Source organism: Brachyhypopomus gauderio, chromosome 13 (assembly GCF_052324685.1).
Source record: "Brachyhypopomus gauderio isolate BG-103 chromosome 13, BGAUD_0.2, whole genome shotgun sequence".
In the NCBI taxonomy this organism is placed as follows: domain Eukaryota; kingdom Metazoa; phylum Chordata; class Actinopteri; order Gymnotiformes; family Hypopomidae; genus Brachyhypopomus; species Brachyhypopomus gauderio.
The window spans coordinates 22,783,578-22,806,024 of NC_135223.1; the positions used below are offsets into that span (position 1 = coordinate 22,783,578).

Genomic DNA, 22,447 nt, shown 5'->3' on the forward strand with positions numbered 1-22,447 from the left:
GTTTGGTGTTCGGGGGCATGCGCTGTGTGTGTGGGTGCACGCGCCCTCTGGTGGCGGGCTTGCCTCCCCACCATGACTTAATGAGCAAGACACTTAACCCCAGCTGCTCCCCTGGGTGCTGGGTGTAGGACTGGCCACCGCTCTGGGCACATGTGCACCACAGCCCCCTGACTTATAACATCCCTGATTTTTGTCTAGCTTAGCTTTCAGATGTTTACCAACCACAGTGTTAATTTCAAGGTGATGATATATTTATGTAAAAAACCCACAGCAGTGTCTGTGTCAAACGTGAAATGACTCACAGTTAAAATGCTAAAACCGAGTCATGTGTGCTAAGAGTGTGTTGCAAGGCTTGACTGCCAGTGCAAAAGTGGTCGAGCTTTCATTTTACTCTAAACGTGTTACATAAAAATTGACTCATAGAACCAGTTATGGTGTACAGTGGGCTGAGGAAATAATTTTTTACCTTTGTTCCATCTCACCCCCAAAGGAAACTGATGTTCTCTGGTGTTTGTGAACATTAAAAACAGATGCACTCAGTCACGTTCTGTTTCTGTAACATCTGTGGCAACCAAATAATTGAATAAAATATATTAAATAATGAAGTAAACGTGGACCTGGGGAAAAGGGATGTGCATAACCAAATGTCCAATCATTCCTTTACAAAGGAAGACAAATGATAAGGTGGGTCTAAGTTTATAGCGATGGATCTTGAATAACACATTTTAATCAATGAACTCAGATTAGTTTTCAGTGTTTAAAGAGCTTTAGTTAGTAATTCATAATGTTTAAATGTTTACTAGAACTCATAGCATGTTTATCCAATTTGACATGTTCATCAAATTTTGTTTCAGCTAAATATAGAGGAAATATACAATGATATTGTTTATGTAATAAACCAAAATCTAGCTAGCTCTAAGCTACTGGAAGATATTACATGAGACTGCAAAAAGGTGCTTTTATAGTCTACAGATTATTCTATGTGAAATATATTTCAGCACCAAATATCACAAATCTTAGTTCCACTGTGTACACAGGTGAAGCGGGTTCGGTAACCGAGGCAGAAACTGCTTAATCCAAAATACCCCGCGGAGGGAAACTTTATTCACAACGCAACTGAACAATAGCACTCTTCGCTCTCCCCCCTCATTCCCCCTCCCTGGCGTGCGCAGGCACCGCTCCCCCAATGTCACTTAAAGGGCTAAGACCAGTGATCGTATATATACGGTCTCTGTTATATATACGGTCTCTGGCTAAGACACCTTGAGTGACCAAGTGCCTGTCCATTAGGGAATTTGCCGTGAGGAGTAGTAGTCGCTACACAGGTACATAATTCAAAGATGTGGAATATATACACACAAAAGAACTAGTACAATACCTTGTATTGAATCAAAGAACACAATTTTAAATTAGTACTGTCCTTTGACTGTCAATGATTTTGTAATGGTGGCCATATTTTGGACCAAACTGTAAAATTAGTTGTATTTTTTAAATAAACTTGAAATAAACTGTACTCAAATTGATAAATCTCTAGCCTACTTGAGCTAACTTTTTTGTTACATTACCAGACATGAGTTTACATGTTTAGGTAAATGTTTAATCTGTTGGAATTTCAGCAGTTCAGTCATATTACAATAAGTTAAACAACAAAATGATTCAGAACTTCTCATATCTTTTTCATGTTAAGTTGCCAATTGTGATTTACACCCCAATTGGAATTTGTCTTCTGCATTTTCCCATCTGTGCAGTGAGAACACACACACACAAGTGATCACTAGGGGGCTGTGGTGCACATGTGCCCAGGGCAGTGGGCAACCCTACACCCAGCACCCAGGGGAGTGGCTGGGGTTAAGCAGCTGGGCCTAGCTGGGAATGAAACCCATGACCCTCTGGTCACAAGACCGGTTCCCTAACTACCAGACCATGATATCAGATGAATGTAAATCTAATAATTTGGTCAACTATATAGCAAGATCTTCATCTAAGTGGAACTAATGTCAGTGTATACTATGTTGATGTTTATGGTAATGAATTTAACAACTCGTTAGCTTTGACGCTGATGATTGCTCAGCACAATTTTTAGTCATATTCTTTCACATACATTTATATAATGCAGCAACAGGCATACATACACACATAATTCAACATCATTATTTGCTGATGCAGGCTATGCTGAAAAAATCAGTAAGCAGAATTTGTGCATTATTGCAAATACTTTCTTCAGCACTTGGTATTTTCCTCTTTACCTTTTCCTCTACTACCCTTGCAATTAGTTAAGCCACACAAAGAGTGAATGCAGTTGTAAACATTAGCACCATCTCATTCTGTGGTTTTCGCGTCTGACACGATATAAACAGTCACACCCGAGTGGTTGGAGTGGAAACCATTTTTTATTTTTGCACAGCACTGACCTTCTGTGAAATACATCTCAGGAAGCATTCAGATCCTCAGCTATTGTGTGGTATTAGTGCTTTGTGTTTGCATGTTAAACAGACTGCTTTAAATATGAGAAAAATCCTCTATTTTATATTTTTCTTACCTACTATCAAAATGTATTCAGCTGACTCAGTGACAGGTAAGAAACACTTCATATAACCCATCGCTGAGATCCCATCTTTAATTCTATTTCAAATCTCACCATAAGTGCTGACAGGTCATGTTTAATTGCAGTTAACATGGGATAAAGCTAATGAAAAACATAAACAAATGTGTTTATTAAACACAGTGTTTATATCTGCATCATACTGCTTAATATGAATATATTTTTCTATGCACAATTTCCATAATTATAGCTAATTATTATATTTCAAGTGATTTGAGAGTCACTTGTCAAGAATGATAAAGTAAATCTTTCCCTTATTTTAAATTTGCTTTGTTACTGAAGCTCAAATGTTCAATTCATTCTGACCAAATTCAGATGAATAATGTTGAACTACAGACTTTGCAAGATCAGCAATTCAAGTGAAGATGCTAAAATTAAAACTATGCAAATAATTTTTTTTTCTAATTTCTAAAGATGAGAAAGTTGATATTCTTTTATTTGGTGTAATTTCAATATGAATTGATCAAACTGTACCTCATAATGTACATACATGTAAGACAAGTGTTTCACCCCTAAATTTTATCATTATTAAACTTCATAATTATGATTTTGTAAGTCTGATATCAGTACTTTTACATTATAATTCAAATGTTCAACTTCTTTGCCATACTTTATGCTATTTAATACTATATATTTTAAAATATTTTTACAGAGAATTTAACCCACTGGAAAGTCTGAGTTAGACTTTAATTCAGAACCAAATAAAACCAGTAAGTCTAGATTTAAACTATAGATCTAGACTTAGATTTCATTAGACTCAAACAATCTCAGTGGATTAATTTCTGTGAGCATGATATCAGTTTTGCAAATACATCTTTAGAATGTTGGCAGTAAATAAACAAAAATTAAAACCCTATATTTCCAGATTTCCACAATATTTTAACTAAAGCATTTGACAAGGTTAGATTAGAAATACTACAGAGAATAAAGTCTTCAATTATTGATTAAAGTTCTTAAGTGATACTTTATCAGAACATTATTATTAGAATTTGATTTTATCATTTACCATACCAATGTTTTATTCTGCAGATGTTTTGATTTATTTATGTAGTATACTTCTCTTAATTATTTCAATTTTCTAATCATGGTTTGCAAACTGCATCAGCTCCAATCACTGAAATTACTTTCCAGTACTGATAGCAGGCAAGTTCAGATTTGAACAAATTTTATTACAAGAATTCTTAATTATGTGTTTGAATATCAGGCTAAGACTTTTATTATAGCTTCCTTTTATTGACTGTTAATTTGTACTAGCAATGTTTATTATAACTTCAACATTGACTTTAATTTTTAAAACCTCAAAAAAGGAATCTCAATCAGAATATACATTTTTATAATATTGTCTTATTTGAAAAGGTATTGACATGGTACACTTTTTCTTTGTCTTTGTTGTCTGTAGGCTCTGTCAAACATGTGCCTTTTGGAAGCACAATAACGATACCTTGTGAGGGTTATGCTGGTAACCTAGATGTCAGATGGATGTACAAAAGAGAAGATAAGATTGAATCTCTTGTTAAGATAGTTACAAACAAAATCTATTACAATGAACTGATTAAACAATCTGGGACAAATATTCTCAGAAACTTTACTTTACAAATCAATAACTTCTCACATCTCAATGAAGGGACATATTATTGTGAAGTTTGCAGAAAGCAATATACTTACATTAAACAAATATCCTTGATAACTCAATATGGTAAGTAGAAATCAACCCTAAAATGTGTTCTATAAGATGAAAATTGTGCTTTAGAGAGCACTGACCTTTTCTTCATTTTCAGACACATTTTGTCCATCAGCAAGAAGACAATTCATCATTAAAGGTCATAGTTTTAGCTTTAGTTGTCTCCATGATATGGGTCTGAAGTTAAACTGGAAATTTAAAGCACATGGTCAAAGCACTGTCACTCCTGTAAAACGTGAACTGACAAACGCAAGTTTCTTATTCATGTTGGATGTTCAGCCATCTGCTGCAGGTGAGTATACCTGCTGGAGAGAGACATCCACTGGGCAACAGCACAGAGTTTGCTCCGTGTTTCTGTGTGTACTTACAGGTAAGCATCATTATCACCTTATACACTGCCAAATATCATTTATGAATTCACTCAGTATTAAATGAAGAAATAATGAATTTTGTTTAGAATATTAAGACTTACGTATTCTGGTTAGAGGCAATCAAATTATTATGCAAATAAGGATGGAATTTTTTTTGGAATTATTAAATATACTTTTATGTAGCATATCTATGTTGTTTTTATTTCAATTTTCATCATTTGAAACTGAACATGTTCCACATTTTAATTGCATTCGATTTTGCATAAAGGTTTTTACACAAATGCTTTAGAGTCTTTGCCAACAGTCAACAAGTTGCATCCTTATTTAGGACCAAGCCCTAGTTTCATCCTACAGATGCTCAGGTGTATTGAATGTCATAATACAGCTTTTAAAACTTTATTCTTTCAAATACATCAGTATATAATGTGAAACTATGTAATGTCAGGTCCTAAATGTAATAAATGTAAATTTTATTGTCAATTTACAATATTTCTGCAAATGTAGATCAAACTTAAGTCAGTGCTTTCAAAAATACTTAACACAGTTGCTAAAATAGTATTTTAGGGAATCTAATTGTAGAATTTGTTGACATAACTTTAATCTAAGACAAAAATCACATTTTATGTGCAAAATTATTCTAATATATCAGTTATAGCAAAACACTTAAAGAGAATTTCTGTTTCTGGTATAACTGGATATTCTGAGTCTCAACTTAACATTGTTAAGTTTTGTGATTGGATCCAGTAGTCTAATCAGCATAGATAATTAATTAAAATATTTACAATTATTAGCTTTTTAATGTTTATATCTGAACTCCATTTTATGTCTTTCTGTGTAAACACTATATCTCAAGTACTAAAATCACAACTTGAAAAAAAAAACAATCAACGCATTATATTTATGTATTTATGTGGAATAGGCTTAGGTTATACTATATACTAATAAAGTCAAAATTAAGTGCTAGGTCCATGTAACTTGTGTTTTTTTTAAGGGTAAGGTTTTTTTAAATTAACTTAACACTCACAATAATACTTTTTTACGCTGAAAGTCCATCTGTGTTTATTCATATTGAGAGCTGTTGTAACAGTGAGGAGAATGACTTTGTTGAATGGTGCGAGATGAACCATCTGCAGCTTAATTTAACAAAGACTAAAGAACTGGTTGTGGACCTGAGGAGGGACAAGGCACCGGTGACCCCTATGTCCATCAGGGGGGTCAGTGTTGACATGGTTGAACACTACAAATATCTAGGTGTTCACATTGACCATAAACTGGACTGGGGTATGAACACTGATGTCCTCTACAGGAAGGGCCAAAGTCGCCTCTATTTTTTGAGGCGTCTGAGGTCTTTCAACATCTGCCGGACCATGCTGAAGATCTTCTATGAGTCTGTTGTGGCGAGTGCTATCCTGTATGCTGTGGCATGTTGGGGGAGTAAGCTGAAGGTGGCAGATGCCAACAGACTTAATAAACTGATTCGTAAGGCCGGTGATGTTGTGGGTGAGGAGCTGGACTCGCTGACGGCAGTGTCAGAAAGGAGGACTCTGTCTAAGCTGAGGGGTATTATGAACAATGTATCCCACCCACTCTACAACACTGTAATGAGACACAGGAGTACTTTCAGTGAGAGACTCATAAATCCAAAATGCACTACAGAGCGCCACAGAAGATCATTTTTACCTGTGGCCATTAAACTATACAACTCCTCTTTAAAAGCATAATGCTCAATATTCATCTGTGTAATGTTTACTACTAGTATTACCTTCAAATGTGCAATACTATTATTATTACAAGATCATACAATATTATTATTACGTTTCAAATGTGCAATACCCTCTTCAATAACAACAACAATTGCATCTGACACTTCACACTTTATTTTTATTTCTACTGACACTTTATTTTTTATTCTATTGACACGTTATTTTATTTATTTTTATTTATTTCTATTTCTTCTCCTAAACTCTGTTTGATTTGTTATTTAATTATGTAAATATTTTTGGCATTTTTTATATAGTGTACTTTTATTAAGAGGAGCAGCCGTAACAATTGCAATTTCCCCCAGGGGATTAATAAAGTATTTCTGAATCTGAATCTGAATCTGAATCATCAGTTAGTCACTTAACAACAAATAAGATTAAACAAAACTAGACTGAAGATTTTATGAACAGTTATATCTTTACTTGCATTACTTGCATGGTACTGCTGCCAGTTACAAATACAAACACACAAGAACAATTGACAGGAAGCTAACAGTTTTATATATACCACTTATGTCACTTACATTTATGCTTTAAAGCAGGGGTTCTTAACCTTTTTCGCTGTGCGACCCCCTTTTAGGCTCCGGTAAATTTCGCGACCCCACCCCCCCCCCCCCCCCCCCCCCCCCCGTTTACGTTCTAAACACTCCACAGCTTTTGATTGCAAACTCGAATGCTTCGTCTGCAAATGGCGTAGCAACTTGGAGGGCCTGAGACTTTCCTTGGCTAGCACTTCGCCACAAACAAGACACCAGGGTTGCCAACTCTCACGCATTGAGCCTGAGACACACGAATTTGACTATTTTCACACGCTCTCACGCCGAAAAAAAAACTAGTTTATTTACCTCTGATCCATATCTATGATTCAATGAGTTACTAGTTCGCTTTGGCACCAATCACCGGTGATCGATCGATCGCGATATAACACTTAATTTGTGTCCATTGTACACCCGCCCGGTAACAATTTACACTCGCCACCCCCTCCAGGTTCAAATCTCACTCCAAGCGATCTTGAAAAGTTGGCAACCCTGAACACACTGCGGTCGTGCATCCTCTCCTTCGCTTGTCTGCGTAAATCCATATTCTAAGTACTTTTCATATTTTCTCACTTTCTTCGTTTTTTTCTGTTCTGAAGTTCCTGAAAGTGGGCATTTTGCATCCCCACTTTCAGTTCGACGTTCTACAAAACGCTCCATGTTAATCCAGCCTGGACGAGCGGAGCCACAATGAGGCAGTTTTCAATAAACTTTACTGAATCAACCTGCCTCATTCTGAGTCTTGATTCAGGTTCGCGCATGCACGTTGTGGCTCCGCTTGTCCAGGCTGAGTAAAGAACAACAAAATTTAGCTCCGAACCTGATTCGTCGCACATTTAACTCAGAAAACACCTTATTTTGTGTCACATTCGCGACCCCCTTGGACGTCGCGACCCCCAGGTTAAGAACCCCTGCTTTAAAGTGATAGTATATTTCCTCAATAGTATTTCAGCTAACTAGCTAAATTAGCTAAATAGCAAGCAGGACTACAGGTATACTACAGAAATCCATTACATATTTCAATACATTTGTGCATGAACACCACAAACCATAACATTTATCAACTGTAATGTTGATATGAGCTAAACAGAAAGCTAACTGAGAGCTAATATTAGCTGACTAGCTACTTAGCTAACAATTTCAAAATCGCTAGCTATGGATTACTCAGTGAAGCATGTCTTCGATTGTATCACTACAAATGTATTAGATGTTATTAGATGACATATTAAGTTGAAATATGTGGAGCTCTCAACAATGGTATTAATGTTACAAAGTGCCTCACTGGCAATAAGAACTAAACAGAAAAAACATGTATCAAATCAATTCTTGCTGCTCTGAATTATAGAAAAAAAACAAGTTCATACAATTAATATATTTTTACTGTATTTTGGTGTTTTTACATAGCTACAATTTGCAGTCAGAATCAATAAAAATATAAGTCAATATGTCTTCACGGTGTCTCTGTGAGAGGTACAGTTGTTTGATGCTTTTCACAGTCACAGATATGGAGCTGAGTGATTCACCCCAGATTTGTACTGTTCACTGTGACTTGGACATTGATGCAGCAAAGGGAAGCCCAGTAATTTATGTGATGAATCAATGGAAAATCTCAGTTACTGGGACTGTAAACAATTCAAAGCACTCTGTGAACTGCAACTTGCATCGTAACAATATGGAGACTAACAGATCTAGTTTTGAGAAGGCCCATGTTACAATACAATCAGGTAACTACTCTTGGTAATTAGGATTGGTTAATGCTTTTTAATTAAATCACCTAATGTTGGCCGTTAACTGACATGTCTCATCTCCTTTGTAATCTAATGGATTTTGGTCAAGATGAATGAGATTTATTTATTGACCTGTATTTAATTGAATTTCAGATATCACTGCAGGCATTACAGTGGATGATCCATACAGCACCCATTCACAAAAAGCTATATTCATAAGCATGGCTTCAGCTGTATTTTTCATCCTCATCATTATAGTTATCATATGTTTATGGGTTTTACAACAAAGAGCAAATGCAGGTGAGAGGAACATGATATTATTTAAACCATAAATAACCAGGTGTTCAGAGGTAATTATGTTATATTATATAGCCTGTATAATATTGCTTTTAAATGCAAATCCAATTTTCTGTATCTAAATATAAAATGATCACAGCTCTGAAAACATTCTTTACCTTTAACACTAAGATACCTTCTTTTTTTTTTTACTTTTGATTGTTCCTGTCTGTGATGGGTGAAAATGAGTCTCAGCTGATTTATTCTACTCAGGAATTTATAAGATATCAACATCAAAATGTCATAACACCTGAAAATGAATGTGTGTACAATCAATTTAAAGCACAGAAATCATGAGACCATTTCTGTGACGGTGGGCACGGCGTGAAGGACGAGACACGAGTCCTCTGTTGCAGCAGATGTCACTTTAATTCACGTGTAAAGATCGCACAGACGGCGCATGTAAAACATTCAATAACACTCACAACACGTATGACTCAAACAACGACGAGCACAGGACACTGCACGAACACACATTAAGTAGACAAACCATATTAACCCCACGTGATGACGAGACGAGCCACAGGTGAGACGAATCAGCACAAGACACAACCGCACCCACGGAGATCCACAGACGAAGACTAGGAGACGCAGACAATGTAAACACACGCCCAAAAGGGAGGGGCCGGGGTCCTCAACGTGACAATTTCTGTATTTTAGAAAACATTATTGTTAAAAATGTTAATTATTATTTGTGGTTTGAGTCTGTATTCATAAAATGTTTTGCAACCAAAAAGCAATTCTTGTTGTACCATTGGTGTAGACAGAAACTAATTTCAGGGAGGATGAGCAGAAATTCTAAATGAAATTGCCTCATAAAAACTTGACAAGCATATTTCAAGACTGCATCAGTTTGACTTTATTTTCCAGAGTTTTGCAATAAATCTAATGTGTAAATGGTCTGTCCTTGGATTTTTCATATGTTTAAATCAAAGGAAAATTTTGAAAACAACTCAGGATTAATGCTAATGGAAAAAAGATTTTTGCAGCCTAATTGGTATAGATATAGAATACACATATCTAATAATTTGGCTGGTAAACTTTTTGTACATTTTGATATGTACATTTTGTAGTACATATCAATAAATGGGTGTATAATACAACATTCAGAATTATTGGTCTCTTACGTCGTTCTTATAGTCATTTTTAAGGAATATTCGTACCCATTCGTAACTGTAATGCAGCACGCACTGTGGAGTGAGGAGGTGGACACAAACGCTGAGGAGAGAGAGATTTAATGAAGGGAATTCCAAAATCAGGGTCGAATAGAAAGGCGGAGGTCAGATCAGTGAGGGAGTCCGAACATGTCCGAACAAGCACACAGGCATATTAAACAAAACGGGCAGGGAAACAGAATGGCAGGAACATACAGAGCAGACTCACCGAATGACGGAATACAAAACTCACAAGGGCACGAATGAACACGATACAAAGAGCACAAACATAAACGGATCAGAGACACAAAACCACCGATACCAGACTGGGGAAACACAGGAACTATAAGAACATGGAACTAACAAGACACAGCTGAGGACGATGATAACAAGGCGTGGCAGACAGACGGAAACCAGGGCAACAGACAAGCAGGGCGGGATAAACTGGCAAGGAATAGCACAGACACGGGGAACGGAGACACTGGAGTGACAGCTAAAAGAGGGAGGCGTAGCCCTACGTGACAGTAACTCACTAATACTTCTTAACTACTTTCACTCGAGCTGGTTTTAAGCATGGCATTACAACATTTGCGTTTATGTGTATTATTAGTCTAGTAGCCTATTTTCTTTTGAAGTAATTACATCGCATATACCACATTGTGTCAACAAATTCAACTACTTTGAATTATTTAGCATTAGCTGAAATGTTCCCAATATTTAATTAAATCTCTCCATTCATCATCATGCAGTTAATAGCGTTTCAGATTTTCACAATGAATGGCTACAAGTTGGCCTATTAAATTTCTGCAAGTAAATTCTATTACATTTTAATTTAAAATAGATTTTTAAACAAAATGAAAACAATTTCAGAAAGTATTTTCAATAGCATGTGACGGACCACTGGCATGCCTGCCGCGGACCATCAAGGGGCCATGGACCACGTTGAAAACCTGTGCACTACAGCAAAGATAATGTATAACCATGACTCTAAATGGAATAGTATGTCTCCCAGTATAGAGACGTAACAATAAAACAGACGTAGCCTATAAGCAAATTCCAGGATTTGTTAGAATTCTAACCAAAATAATGTGTATTAACCTTTCCTATACTCCAGGAGTGGCCAACCTGTGGCTCTTTGCCTGGTTTCATGCGGCTCCCCAGTCGGTCTGCATGCTCACCGGCACAAACGGTCTGTGTCGTGGCCCGGTTACCTCATCAGCTCTGAGGGCGACACACTGCTACACTGCTACATACTGGCGTAGTGGAAAACACGCATTTGACTGTCTTCACACGCTCACACGAGTTACTAATTCGCCAACTACTGGCGATCGATAGATCACGATATAATACTTATTTTTTGTCCCCCCCTCCAACAATCTACACTCGACACCCCCCCCCACGTCAACAATCTACACCCGCCACTCTGGTGGCGGGCCGGCCTCCCCACCATGACTTAATGAGCAAGACACTTAACCCCAGCTGCTCCCCTGGGTGCTGGGTGTAGGGCTGCCACCGCTCTGGGCACATGTGCACTACAGCCCCCTGACTTATAACATCCCTGACTTTTTGTCTAGCTTAGTTTTCAGATGTTTACCAACCATAGTTTTAATTTCAAGGTGATGATATATTCATGTAAAAACCCCACAGCCATGTCTGTGTCAAACGTGAAATGACTCACAGTTAAAATGCTAAAACCGAGTCATGAGTGCTAGGAGTGTGTTGCAAGGCTTGACTGCCAGTGCAAAAGTGGTCGTGCTTTCATTTTACTCTAAACGTGTTACATAAAAATTGACTCAGAACCAGTTATGGTGTACAGTGGGCTGAGGAAATAATTTTTTACCTTTGTTCCATCTCACCCCCAAAGGAAACTGATGTTCTGTGGTGTTTGTGAACATTAAAAACAGATGCACTCAGTCACGTTCTGTTTCTGTAACATCTGTGGCAACCAAATAATTGAATAAAATATATTAAATAATGAGGTAAACGTGGACCTGGGGAAAAGGGATGTGCATAAACAAATGTCCAGTCATTCCTTTACAAAGGAAGACAAATGATAAGGTGGGTCTAAGTTTATAATGATGGATCTTGAATAATAAATTTGAATCAATGAACTCAGATTAGTTTTCAGTGTTTAAAGAGCTTTAGTTAGTAATTCATAATGTTTAAATGTTTACTAGAACCCATAGCATGTTTATCCAATTTGACATGTTCATCAAATTTTGTTTCAGTTAAATATAGAGGAAATGTCATGGTGAGGCGGCCCCCTACCGGTCGCCTCCATCCACAGCGGCTGTTGTTGTTGTTTTGTGACGTCGTGTGCGTCCCTCAGGTGGGCGGAGCCCGTGATCCGTCTCACCTGAGGGTCGTTTGTTTGCCTATATATGTCTTGTCTTTGTACCAGTTGACCGCTGGTCATTATATCCTTAATTTGGACTATTGCACAGGTTTTTGGATTGCGCACTTTCTATTAAACCATCCTTTTCCCCTGAGACTTGGCGTGATCTCTTCCTTTTTAGTTGCTCACCCTGCCCATCACAGGAAATATATACAATGATATTGTTTTTGTAATAAACCAAAATTTAGCTAGCTCTAATCTAGCTATTACATGAGACTGCAAAAAGGTGATTTTATAGTCTAAAATTTATTTTATGTGAAATATATTTCAGCACCAAATATAACAAATCTTAGCTCCACTGTGTACACTGGGGACAAAAGAATAAGTAAAATCCCTTGTATTGAATCAAATAACACAATTTTAAATAAGTATTGTTCTTTGACTGTCAATGATTTTGTAATGGTTGCCAGATTTTAGCCCAAACTGTAAAATTAGTTGTATTTTTGAAAGAATTAGCCGTATTAAAATCCAAGGAAATAAACATTGTTAACTTTAGAATTTGGTTGCATGCATTTGGTATTGCATATTAATATGATCGTAGTGTCATTTTTAACTTTTAGATTAGACAAATGTTAAAAGTAATCATCTGAATGGGTAATAAACTCAAATTTATAAATCTCTACTTGAGCTAACGTTTTTGTTACATTACCAGACATGAGTTTAAATGTTTAGGTAAATGTTTAATTTGTTGGAATTTCAGGAGGTTGTTAAACAACAAAATTATTTAGAACTTCTCGTATCTTTTTCATGTTAAGTTGCCAATTGTGATTTACACCCCAATTGGAATTTGTCTTCTGCATTTACCCATCTGTGCAGTGAGAACACACACACACAAGTGATCACTAGGGGGCTGTGGTGCACATGTGCCCAGGGCAGTGGGCAACCCTACACCCAGCACCCAGGGGAGTGGCTGGGGTTAAGCAGCTGGGCCTAGCTGGGAATGAAACCCATGACCCTCTGGTCACAAGACCGGTTCCCTAACTACCAGACCATGATATCAGATGAATGTAAATCTAATAATTTGGTCAACTATATAGCAAGATCTTCATCTAAGTGGAACTAATGTCAGTGTATACTATGTTGATGTTTATGGTAATGAATTTAACAACTCGTTAGCTTTGACGCTGATGATTGCTCAGCACAATTTTTAGTCATATTCTTTCACATACATTTATATAATGCAGCAACAGGCATACATACACACATAATTCAACATCATTATTTGCTGATGCAGGCTATGCTGAAAAAATCAGTAAGCAGAATTTGTGCATTATTGCAAATACTTTCTTCAGCACTGGGTATTTTCCTCTTTACCTTTTCCTCTACTACCCTTGCAATTAGTTAAGCCACACAAAGAGTGAATGCAGTTGTAAACATTAGCACCATCTCATTCTGTGGTTTTCGCGTCTGACACGATATAAACAGTCACACCCGGGTGGTTGGAGTGGAAACCATTTTTTATTTTTGCACAGCACTGACCTTCTGTGAAATACATCTCAGGAAGCATTCAGATCCTCAGCTATTGTGTGGTATTAGTGCTTTGTGTTTGCATGTTAAACAGACTGCTTTAAATATGAGAAAAATCCTCTATTTTATATTTTTCTTACCTACTATCAAAATGTATTCAGCTGACTCAGTGACAGGTAAGAAACACTTCATATAACCCATCGCTGAGATCCCATCTTTAATTCTATTTCAAATCTCACCATAAGTGCTGACAGGTCATGTTTAATTGCAGTTAACATGGGATAAAGCTAATGAAAAACATAAACAAATGTGTTTATTAAACACAGTGTTTATATCTGCATCATACTGCTTAATATGAATATATTTTTCTATGCACAATTTCCATAATTATAGCTAATTATTATATTTCAAGTGATTTGAGAGTCACTTGTCAAGAATGATAAAGTAAATCTTTCCCTTATTTTAAATTTGCTTTGTTACTGAAGCTCAAATGTTCAATTCATTCTGACCAAATTCAGATGAATAATGTTGAACTACAGACTTTGCAAGATCAGCAATTCAAGTGAAGATGCTAAAATTAAAACTATGCAAATAATTTTTTTTTCTAATTTCTAAAGATGAGAAAGTTGATATTCTTTTATTTGGTGTAATTTCAATATGAATTGATCAAACTGTACCTCATAATGTACATACATGTAAGACAAGTGTTTCACCCCTAAATTTTATCATTATTAAACTTCATAATTATGATTTTGTAAGTCTGATATCAGTACTTTTACATTATAATTCAAATGTTCAACTTCTTTGCCATACTTTATGCTATTTAATACTATATATTTTAAAATATTTTTACAGAGAATTTAACCCACTGGAAAGTCTGAGTTAGACTTTAATTCAGAACCAAATAAAACCAGTAAGTCTAGATTTAAACTATAGATCTAGACTTAGATTTCATTAGACTCAAACAATCTCAGTGGATTAATTTCTGTGAGCATGATATCAGTTTTGCAAATACATCTTTAGAATGTTGGCAGTAAATAAACAAAAATTAAAACCCTATATTTCCAGATTTCCACAATATTTTAACTAAAGCATTTGACAAGGTTAGATTAGAAATACTACAGAGAATAAAGTCTTCAATTATTGATTAAAGTTCTTAAGTGATACTTTATCAGAACATTATTATTAGAATTTGATTTTATCATTTACCATACCAATGTTTTATTCTGCAGATGTTTTGATTTATTTATGTAGTATACTTCTCTTAATTATTTCAATTTTCTAATCATGGTTTGCAAACTGCATCAGCTCCAATCACTGAAATTACTTTCCAGTACTGATAGCAGGCAAGTTCAGATTTGAACAAATTTTATTACAAGAATTCTTAATTATGTGTTTGAATATCAGGCTAAGACTTTTATTATAGCTTCCTTTTATTGACTGTTAATTTGTACTAGCAATGTTTATTATAACTTCAACATTGACTTTAATTTTTAAAACCTCAAAAAAGGAATCTCAATCAGAATATACATTTTTATAATATTGTCTTATTTGAAAAGGTATTGACATGGTACACTTTTTCTTTGTCTTTGTTGTCTGTAGGCTCTGTCAAACATGTGCCTTTTGGAAGCACAATAACGATACCTTGTGAGGGTTATGCTGGTAACCTAGATGTCAGATGGATGTACAAAAGAGAAGATAAGATTGAATCTCTTGTTAAGATAGTTACAAACAAAATCTATTACAATGAACTGATTAAACAATCTGGGACAAATATTCTCAGAAACTTTACTTTACAAATCAATAACTTCTCACATCTCAATGAAGGGACATATTATTGTGAAGTTTGCAGAAAGCAATATACTTACATTAAACAAATATCCTTGATAACTCAATATGGTAAGTAGAAATCAACCCTAAAATGTGTTCTATAAGATGAAAATTGTGCTTTAGAGAGCACTGACCTTTTCTTCATTTTCAGACACATTTTGTCCATCAGCAAGAAGACAATTCATCATTAAAGGTCATAGTTTTAGCTTTAGTTGTCTCCATGATATGGGTCTGAAGTTAAACTGGAAATTTAAAGCACATGGTCAAAGCACTGTCACTCCTGTAAAACGTGAACTGACAAACGCAAGTTTCTTATTCATGTTGGATGTTCAGCCATCTGCTGCAGGTGAGTATACCTGCTGGAGAGAGACATCCACTGGGCAACAGCACAGAGTTTGCTCCGTGTTTCTGTGTGTACTTACAGGTAAGCATCATTATCACCTTATACACTGCCAAATATCATTTATGAATTCACTCAGTATTAAATGAAGAAATAATGAATTTTGTTTAGAATATTAAGACTTACGTATTCTGGTTAGAGGCAATCAAATTATTATGCAAATAAGGATGGAATTTTTTTTGGAATTATTAAATATACTTTTATGTAGCATATCTATGTTGTTTTTATTTCAATTTTCATCATTTGAAACTGAACATGTTCCACATTTTAATTGCATTCGATTTTGCATAAAGGTTTTTACACAAATGCTTTAGAGTCTTAATTTACTGTTTGCCAACAGTCAACAAGTTGCATCCTTATTTAGGACCAAGCCCTAGTTTCATCCTACAGATGCTCAGGTGTATTGAATGTCATAATACAGCTTTTAAAACTTTATTCTTTCAAATACATCAGTATATAATGTGAAACTATGTAATGTCAGGTCCTAAATGTAATAAATGTAAATTTTATTGTCAATTTACAATATTTCTGCAAATGTAGATCAAACTTAAGTCAGTGCTTTCAAAAATACTTAACACAGTTGCTAAAATAGTATTTTAGGGAAACTAATTGTAGAATTTGTTGACATAACTTTAATATAAGACAAAAATCACATTTTATGTGCAAAATTATTCTGCCATCAGTTATAGCAAAACACTTAAAGAGAATTTCTGTTTCTGGTATAACTGGATATTCTGAGTCTCAACTTAACATTGTTAAGTTTTGTGATTGGATCCAGTAGTCTAATCAGCATAGATAATTAATTAAAGTATTTACAATTATTAGCTTTTTAATGTTTATATCTGAACTCCATTTTATGTCTTTCTGTGTAAACACTATATCTCAAGTACTAAAATCACAACTTGAAAAAAAAAACAATCAACGCATTATATTTATGTATTTATGTGGAATAGGCTTAGGTTATACTATATACTAATAAAGTCAAAATTAAGTGCTAGGTCCATGTAACTTGTGTTTTTTTTAAGGGTAAGGTTTTTTTAAATTAACTTAACACTCACAATAATACTTTTTTACGCTGAAAGTCCATCTGTGTTTATTCATATTGAGAGCTGTTGTAACATCATCAGTTAGTCACTTAACAACAAATAAGATTAAACAAAACTAGACTGAAGATTTTATGAACAGTTATATCTTTACTTGCATTACTTGCATGGTACTGCTGCCAGTTACAAATACAAACACACAAGAACAATTGACAGGAAACTAACAGTTTACCACTTATGTCACTTACATTTATGCTTTAAAGTGATAGTATATTTCCTCAATAGTATTTCAGCTAACTAGCTAAATTAGCTAAATAGCAAGTAGGACTACAGGTATACTACAGAAATCCATTACATATTTCAATACATTTGTGCATGAACATCACAAACCATAACATTTATCAACTGTAATGTTGATATGAGCTAAACAGAAAGCTAACTGAGAGCTAATATTAGCTGACTAGCCACTTAGCTAACAATTTCAAAATCGCTAGCTATGGATTACTCAGTGAAGCATGTCTTCGATTGTATCGCTACAAATGTATTAGATGTTATTAGATGACATATTAAGTTGAAATATGTGGAGCTCTCAACAATGGTATTAATGTTACAAAGTGCCTCACTGGCAATAAGAACTAAACAGAAAAAACATGTATCAAATCAATTCTTGCTGCTCTGAATTATAGAAAAAAACAAGTTCATACAATTAATATATTTTTACTGTATTTTGGTGTTTTTACATAGCTACAATTTGCAGTCAGAATCAATAAAAATATAAGTTAATATGTCTTCATGGTGTCTCTGTGAGAGGTACAGTTGTTTGATGCTTTTCACAGTCACAGATATGGAGCTGAGTGATTCACCCCAGATTTGTACTGTTCACTGTGACATGGACATTGATGCAGCAAAGGGAAGCCCAGTAATTTATGTGACGAATAAATGGAACATTTCAGTTACTGGGACTGTAAACAATTCAAAGCACTCTGTGAACTGCAACTTGCATCGTAACAATATGGAGACTAACAGATCTAGTTTTGAGAAGGCCCATGTTACAATACAATCAGGTAACTACTCTTGGTAATTAGGATTGGTTAATGCTTTTTAATTAAATCACCTAATGTTGGACGTTAACTGACATGTCTCATCTCCTTTGTAATCTAATGGATTTTGGTCAAGATGAATGAGATTTATTTATTGACCTGTATTTAATTGAATTTCAGATATCACTGCAGGCATTACAGTGGATGATGCATACAGCACCCATTCACAAAAAGCTATATTCATAAGCATGGCTTCAGCTGTATTTTTCATCCTCATCATTATAGTTATCATATGTTTATGGGTTTTACAACAAAGAGCAAATGCAGGTGAGAGGAACATGATATTATTCAAACCATGTATGTTGGCAGTGATGGCTAAGTTACCTTGAAAATGTAATCCGATTACTGATTACTCTTTTTAAAAGTACCTTAGTTACGTTACTGATTACTTGATTTTAAAAGTAACTACGTTAGATTACAAGTTACTTTAGTAGTTACATTCAGCAGCAAAATAAATTTTTCCAATACTCACTTTATTGGAAGTGCATTTTTAAGAGTAACAATGTATTGAAGCAGGTTCGGTAACCGAGGCAGAAACTGCTTAATCCAAAAATCCCGAGGAGGGAAACTTTATTGATAACGCGAGCCAAGAAGAAAGCAAATATATATATTTTTACTAGGGAAAATAAAAATAGTAACGCACAGTTATTTGGATAAGTAACTTTAATCTGATTACTGGACTGAAAATAGTAGCGCGTTATATTACTCGTTACCGAAAAAAGTGGTAAGATTAGAGTAATGCGTTACTAAGTAACGCGTTACTGACATCACTGTATGTTGGTTTGTATGTGTATGCATAATTGTTGTTTTGTATTATTTTGCAGACAAAAACTCTGGTATACATCAAGCAGCCAGGTCTTCAGAGGTAATTATGTTAAACAGTCTGTATAATATTGCTTTTGAATCATTTTCTGCATCCAAATATAAGATTATAACAGCTCTGATAATGTCTGTTACCATTAACTCTAAGACTCCTTTTATTATTTTGCTTATTCCTATCTGTAAAGGGTGAAAATCAGTCTCATTTGGTTTATTCTACTCTGGAAGTTCGACGATATCAACATCAGAATGTCATAACACCTGAAAATGAATGTGTGTATAGTCAAGTTAAAGCACAGGATCCATGAGACCATTTCTGTATTGTATTTTAAGAAAACATGATTGATATAAATGTTATGTGTTTATTGTGCATTGGTACTCATGAAATATTTTGCAACCAAAAAGCAATTCTAATTTCAGGGAAAATAAGCAAAAATGCTAAATCCAATTGCCCTGTAAAATGAGAATTGACGAGTGCAATGCTTTACACCTCTACTTGACTCTTGATACTTGACACCTCTAGAAGGGGAAAACTTTCAGAATTTGCATTTGCATTGTTTGACATGATCTTGCCACATCAGGAAATGTAATACTTGCATTGTATTGTATAACAGATTTAAATTTTATTCTGAACTGAAGAAGCTGCTGACCTTTACGTTTTGCTATTTATACAGCTAGCTGGCTGTAACTTTTTGAACAGAAGTAGCTAAACAAAGTGAGGGAGACATTGCATTTGATGTAATTTTATGTGTGCTTTGACCTTTTGTGAACATCACAGTTACTGTGCAGTTACTGTACGCAACAATTTTCCTCTAGCTACAGTATCAGCAACTCTTTGTGTGTTTTGTAAAGCCACCCCAGATATGTCAGTATCTTCCCGTCTCTATTGTATCATGTCATGTTCTCAATCTACATTTTGATAGCAGTTACGTAATACCAGCATGTCTTAAAACACAGTGATGTAATTTTTTCATAATAGGTTCCATATTTTTCTTGACTGTTGTATTTTAAATGAACACATCTCTGAAGCACATTTCAAGACTGCATCAGTTTTAGTTTTTTCCAGAATTTTGCAACATATCAAATGAGTAAATATTTTGTCCTTGAAGTTTCCTACATTTAACATTTAATCTTAAAAGAGAACTTTGTCTTTGTAACATAACTAAACAATCTCTTGTTAGGCACATATAATCTTAAAAATAACTTGTTGTTTGTGACATCACTAAACAAATTGCTCAGTTACTTAGGGCCTTAGCTATGTTTGACTATATTTATCTAGTTATTTTGATACAATTACATTCTATTTTTACATGTACAGATGTATCTTTGACATACCTGGTTCTTTGGTCAAAACTAGATAATCAAAGAAAGAATATGTAAAAAAGATGTAAAATACAACTAATATGCAAAAGGAAAAAAATATTTTTGCAGCCTAATAGGTACAGATATAGAATATATATAGAATATAACATGTATGTTTATATATATATATGTGTGTGTGTGTGTGTGTGTGTGTGTATAATCAGGTATATATATATATATATATATATATATATATATATATATATATATATATATATATATATATATATATATATATATATATATCAGGTAATTGTGATTCAGGTACTTTCCAATCCACATCATTTACTGCTTTTCAGATGTTTGTGAACCAATGAGTGATTTAGATCTATTTGAAGTCACTCGAGACACTGAAACCGCTTTGCATTCTGTGGTTTTGCTGCTCTCACCATGCATTAGTCATGAGGTATGGAAAAAAAACTTCAGCCATGTTTGACAGCATATATCTTTGACACAACACCACACATTCTCAATTGCTATCTTTAGTCGTTGGAAGAATTTTAGTGGCCTATGAATTGCTGAAGCTATTAATGCAAATATGTGCCTCCTTTTAAAACAAACTGTTTTATATAGACTCAGCTTGAAATCTAATACATTTTAGATTTATTTTTAGATGTATTAAATATAGAATAAACTCCCAAACTCATTGGGATACAGAATAAAATACTTTAATGCTCATTCTATGGTCTATAGCACATATGTCAAAGTCAAGGCCTGCGGGCCAGATCCGGCCCGCGAATTGATTATCTATGGCCCCCTGGATGATATTTAATTACTATTAGTACCGGCCCGCAGGCCACAGCCGCCCGCTGGTGTTTTGCACGCACAAACATTAAATTCCCCACAATGCAACGGTAGCCCGCCCAGAACCAGCGCGCACAAGCGGCGAGGGTCAGCGCGGCGAAAATGACGTAATCGCAGTGCCTCAGCTCGTGCGCGAGTGTCTCGCGCGCTGTTGATTCGCGAGGTCGTGCATCTCTCGAATTTTGTACTTTGCGCGCGCCGCGCCTCAGCGCAATGAACAAAGTCATGTTTGCAGGGTTCATACACCTTTACAAGGTGGAATTCAAGCACTTGTACGTCACTTTCAAGGTCCATTTCAATATTTCCCAGCACGTTAAACTTAATTAAGTTAAATATTTATACATATATTCGAAATGATTCGAAATAATTCGCTTTTTATTCACATTATTTAATGGTTGTTTATTTTCAAAACGCCCAATATTAACGTCTTCACGTTCTCTCATGTTTCGTCCTGGAATTACAAGAGGCTCGTATTTGTTAACGTAATATAAGAGAACTGTTCAGTCAGATAGCTATTTGTTGTGAAACGAAGTAGTTACAATTTCAAGCATTTTCAAGTACTTTCGCTTAAATTCCAGCACTTTTCAAACCTTTTATTACTTTATTCATATTTATTTTCTTTGAAGGAAGTTTGTTTTTATCTGTTTGCTTGTTGAAAAATGTTTTCACTTGAAATTACTGACAGATCCATAAGAAAATATTGCTTTATTCATTTAAGCATTAAATAATATACACTGTGTTAGGTCTTGGTTCAATAGGCTATGTGCAGTCATTTTAATATGTTTTAATAAACATTGAACCAGTCCGGCCCTCGGCTTGTAGCAAATTTGTTTTTTTGGCCCTCTGTGTATTTGACTTTGACATCCCTGGTCTATAGCAATAACGTGTGGTCTTACCCATCAACCGGAGAAAACACAATAATATTTAGTACACACTTGTTAGGTGGGTACTAAATAAACAAACAAAACTCTAAAAAAATACGCAAATGTGAAAATCACTTAAAATGTAAACAAATAAATAACTACATTCAAACTTTTATTTTGAAGAAACCGTACTTAGG

General features: G+C 35.0%; 1 protein-coding gene and 1 long non-coding RNA gene across 2 annotated transcripts; both read left to right on the top strand.

Moving 5' to 3' along the window:
- The first annotated feature begins 2,426 nt into the window (after window positions 1-2,426).
- LOC143474276 (uncharacterized) lies at window positions 2,427-5,183 on the top strand. The gene is made up of 3 exons (XR_013120720.1): window positions 2,427-2,575; window positions 4,002-4,298; window positions 4,381-5,183. It is a non-coding gene; the product is annotated as an uncharacterized LOC143474276 (long non-coding RNA).
- Window positions 5,184-14,057: 8,874 nt separating this feature from the next.
- Window positions 14,058-20,265, top strand: LOC143473606 (uncharacterized). Its single transcript, XM_076970673.1, has 7 exons — window positions 14,058-14,205; window positions 15,632-15,928; window positions 16,011-16,283; window positions 18,139-18,366; window positions 18,523-18,669; window positions 19,227-19,267; window positions 19,410-20,265. Exons 1-7 carry the CDS (start codon window positions 14,136-14,138, stop codon window positions 19,527-19,529), a joined length of 1,176 nt encoding a protein of 391 aa, XP_076826788.1. The 5' UTR covers window positions 14,058-14,135; the 3' UTR covers window positions 19,530-20,265.
- Window positions 20,266-22,447: the final 2,182 nt, after the last annotated feature.

Coding starts and splice junctions, on each gene's coding strand:
- LOC143473606 (XM_076970673.1), top strand. CDS start 14,136: ATGAGAAAAATCCTCTATTTTATATTTTTCTTACCTACTATCAAAATG. Junction 14,206..15,631: donor TTCAGCTGACTCAGTGACAG/GTAAGAAACACT, acceptor TGTTGTCTGTAG/GCTCTGTCAAACATGTGCCT. Junction 15,929..16,010: donor ATCCTTGATAACTCAATATG/GTAAGTAGAAAT, acceptor CTTCATTTTCAG/ACACATTTTGTCCATCAGCA.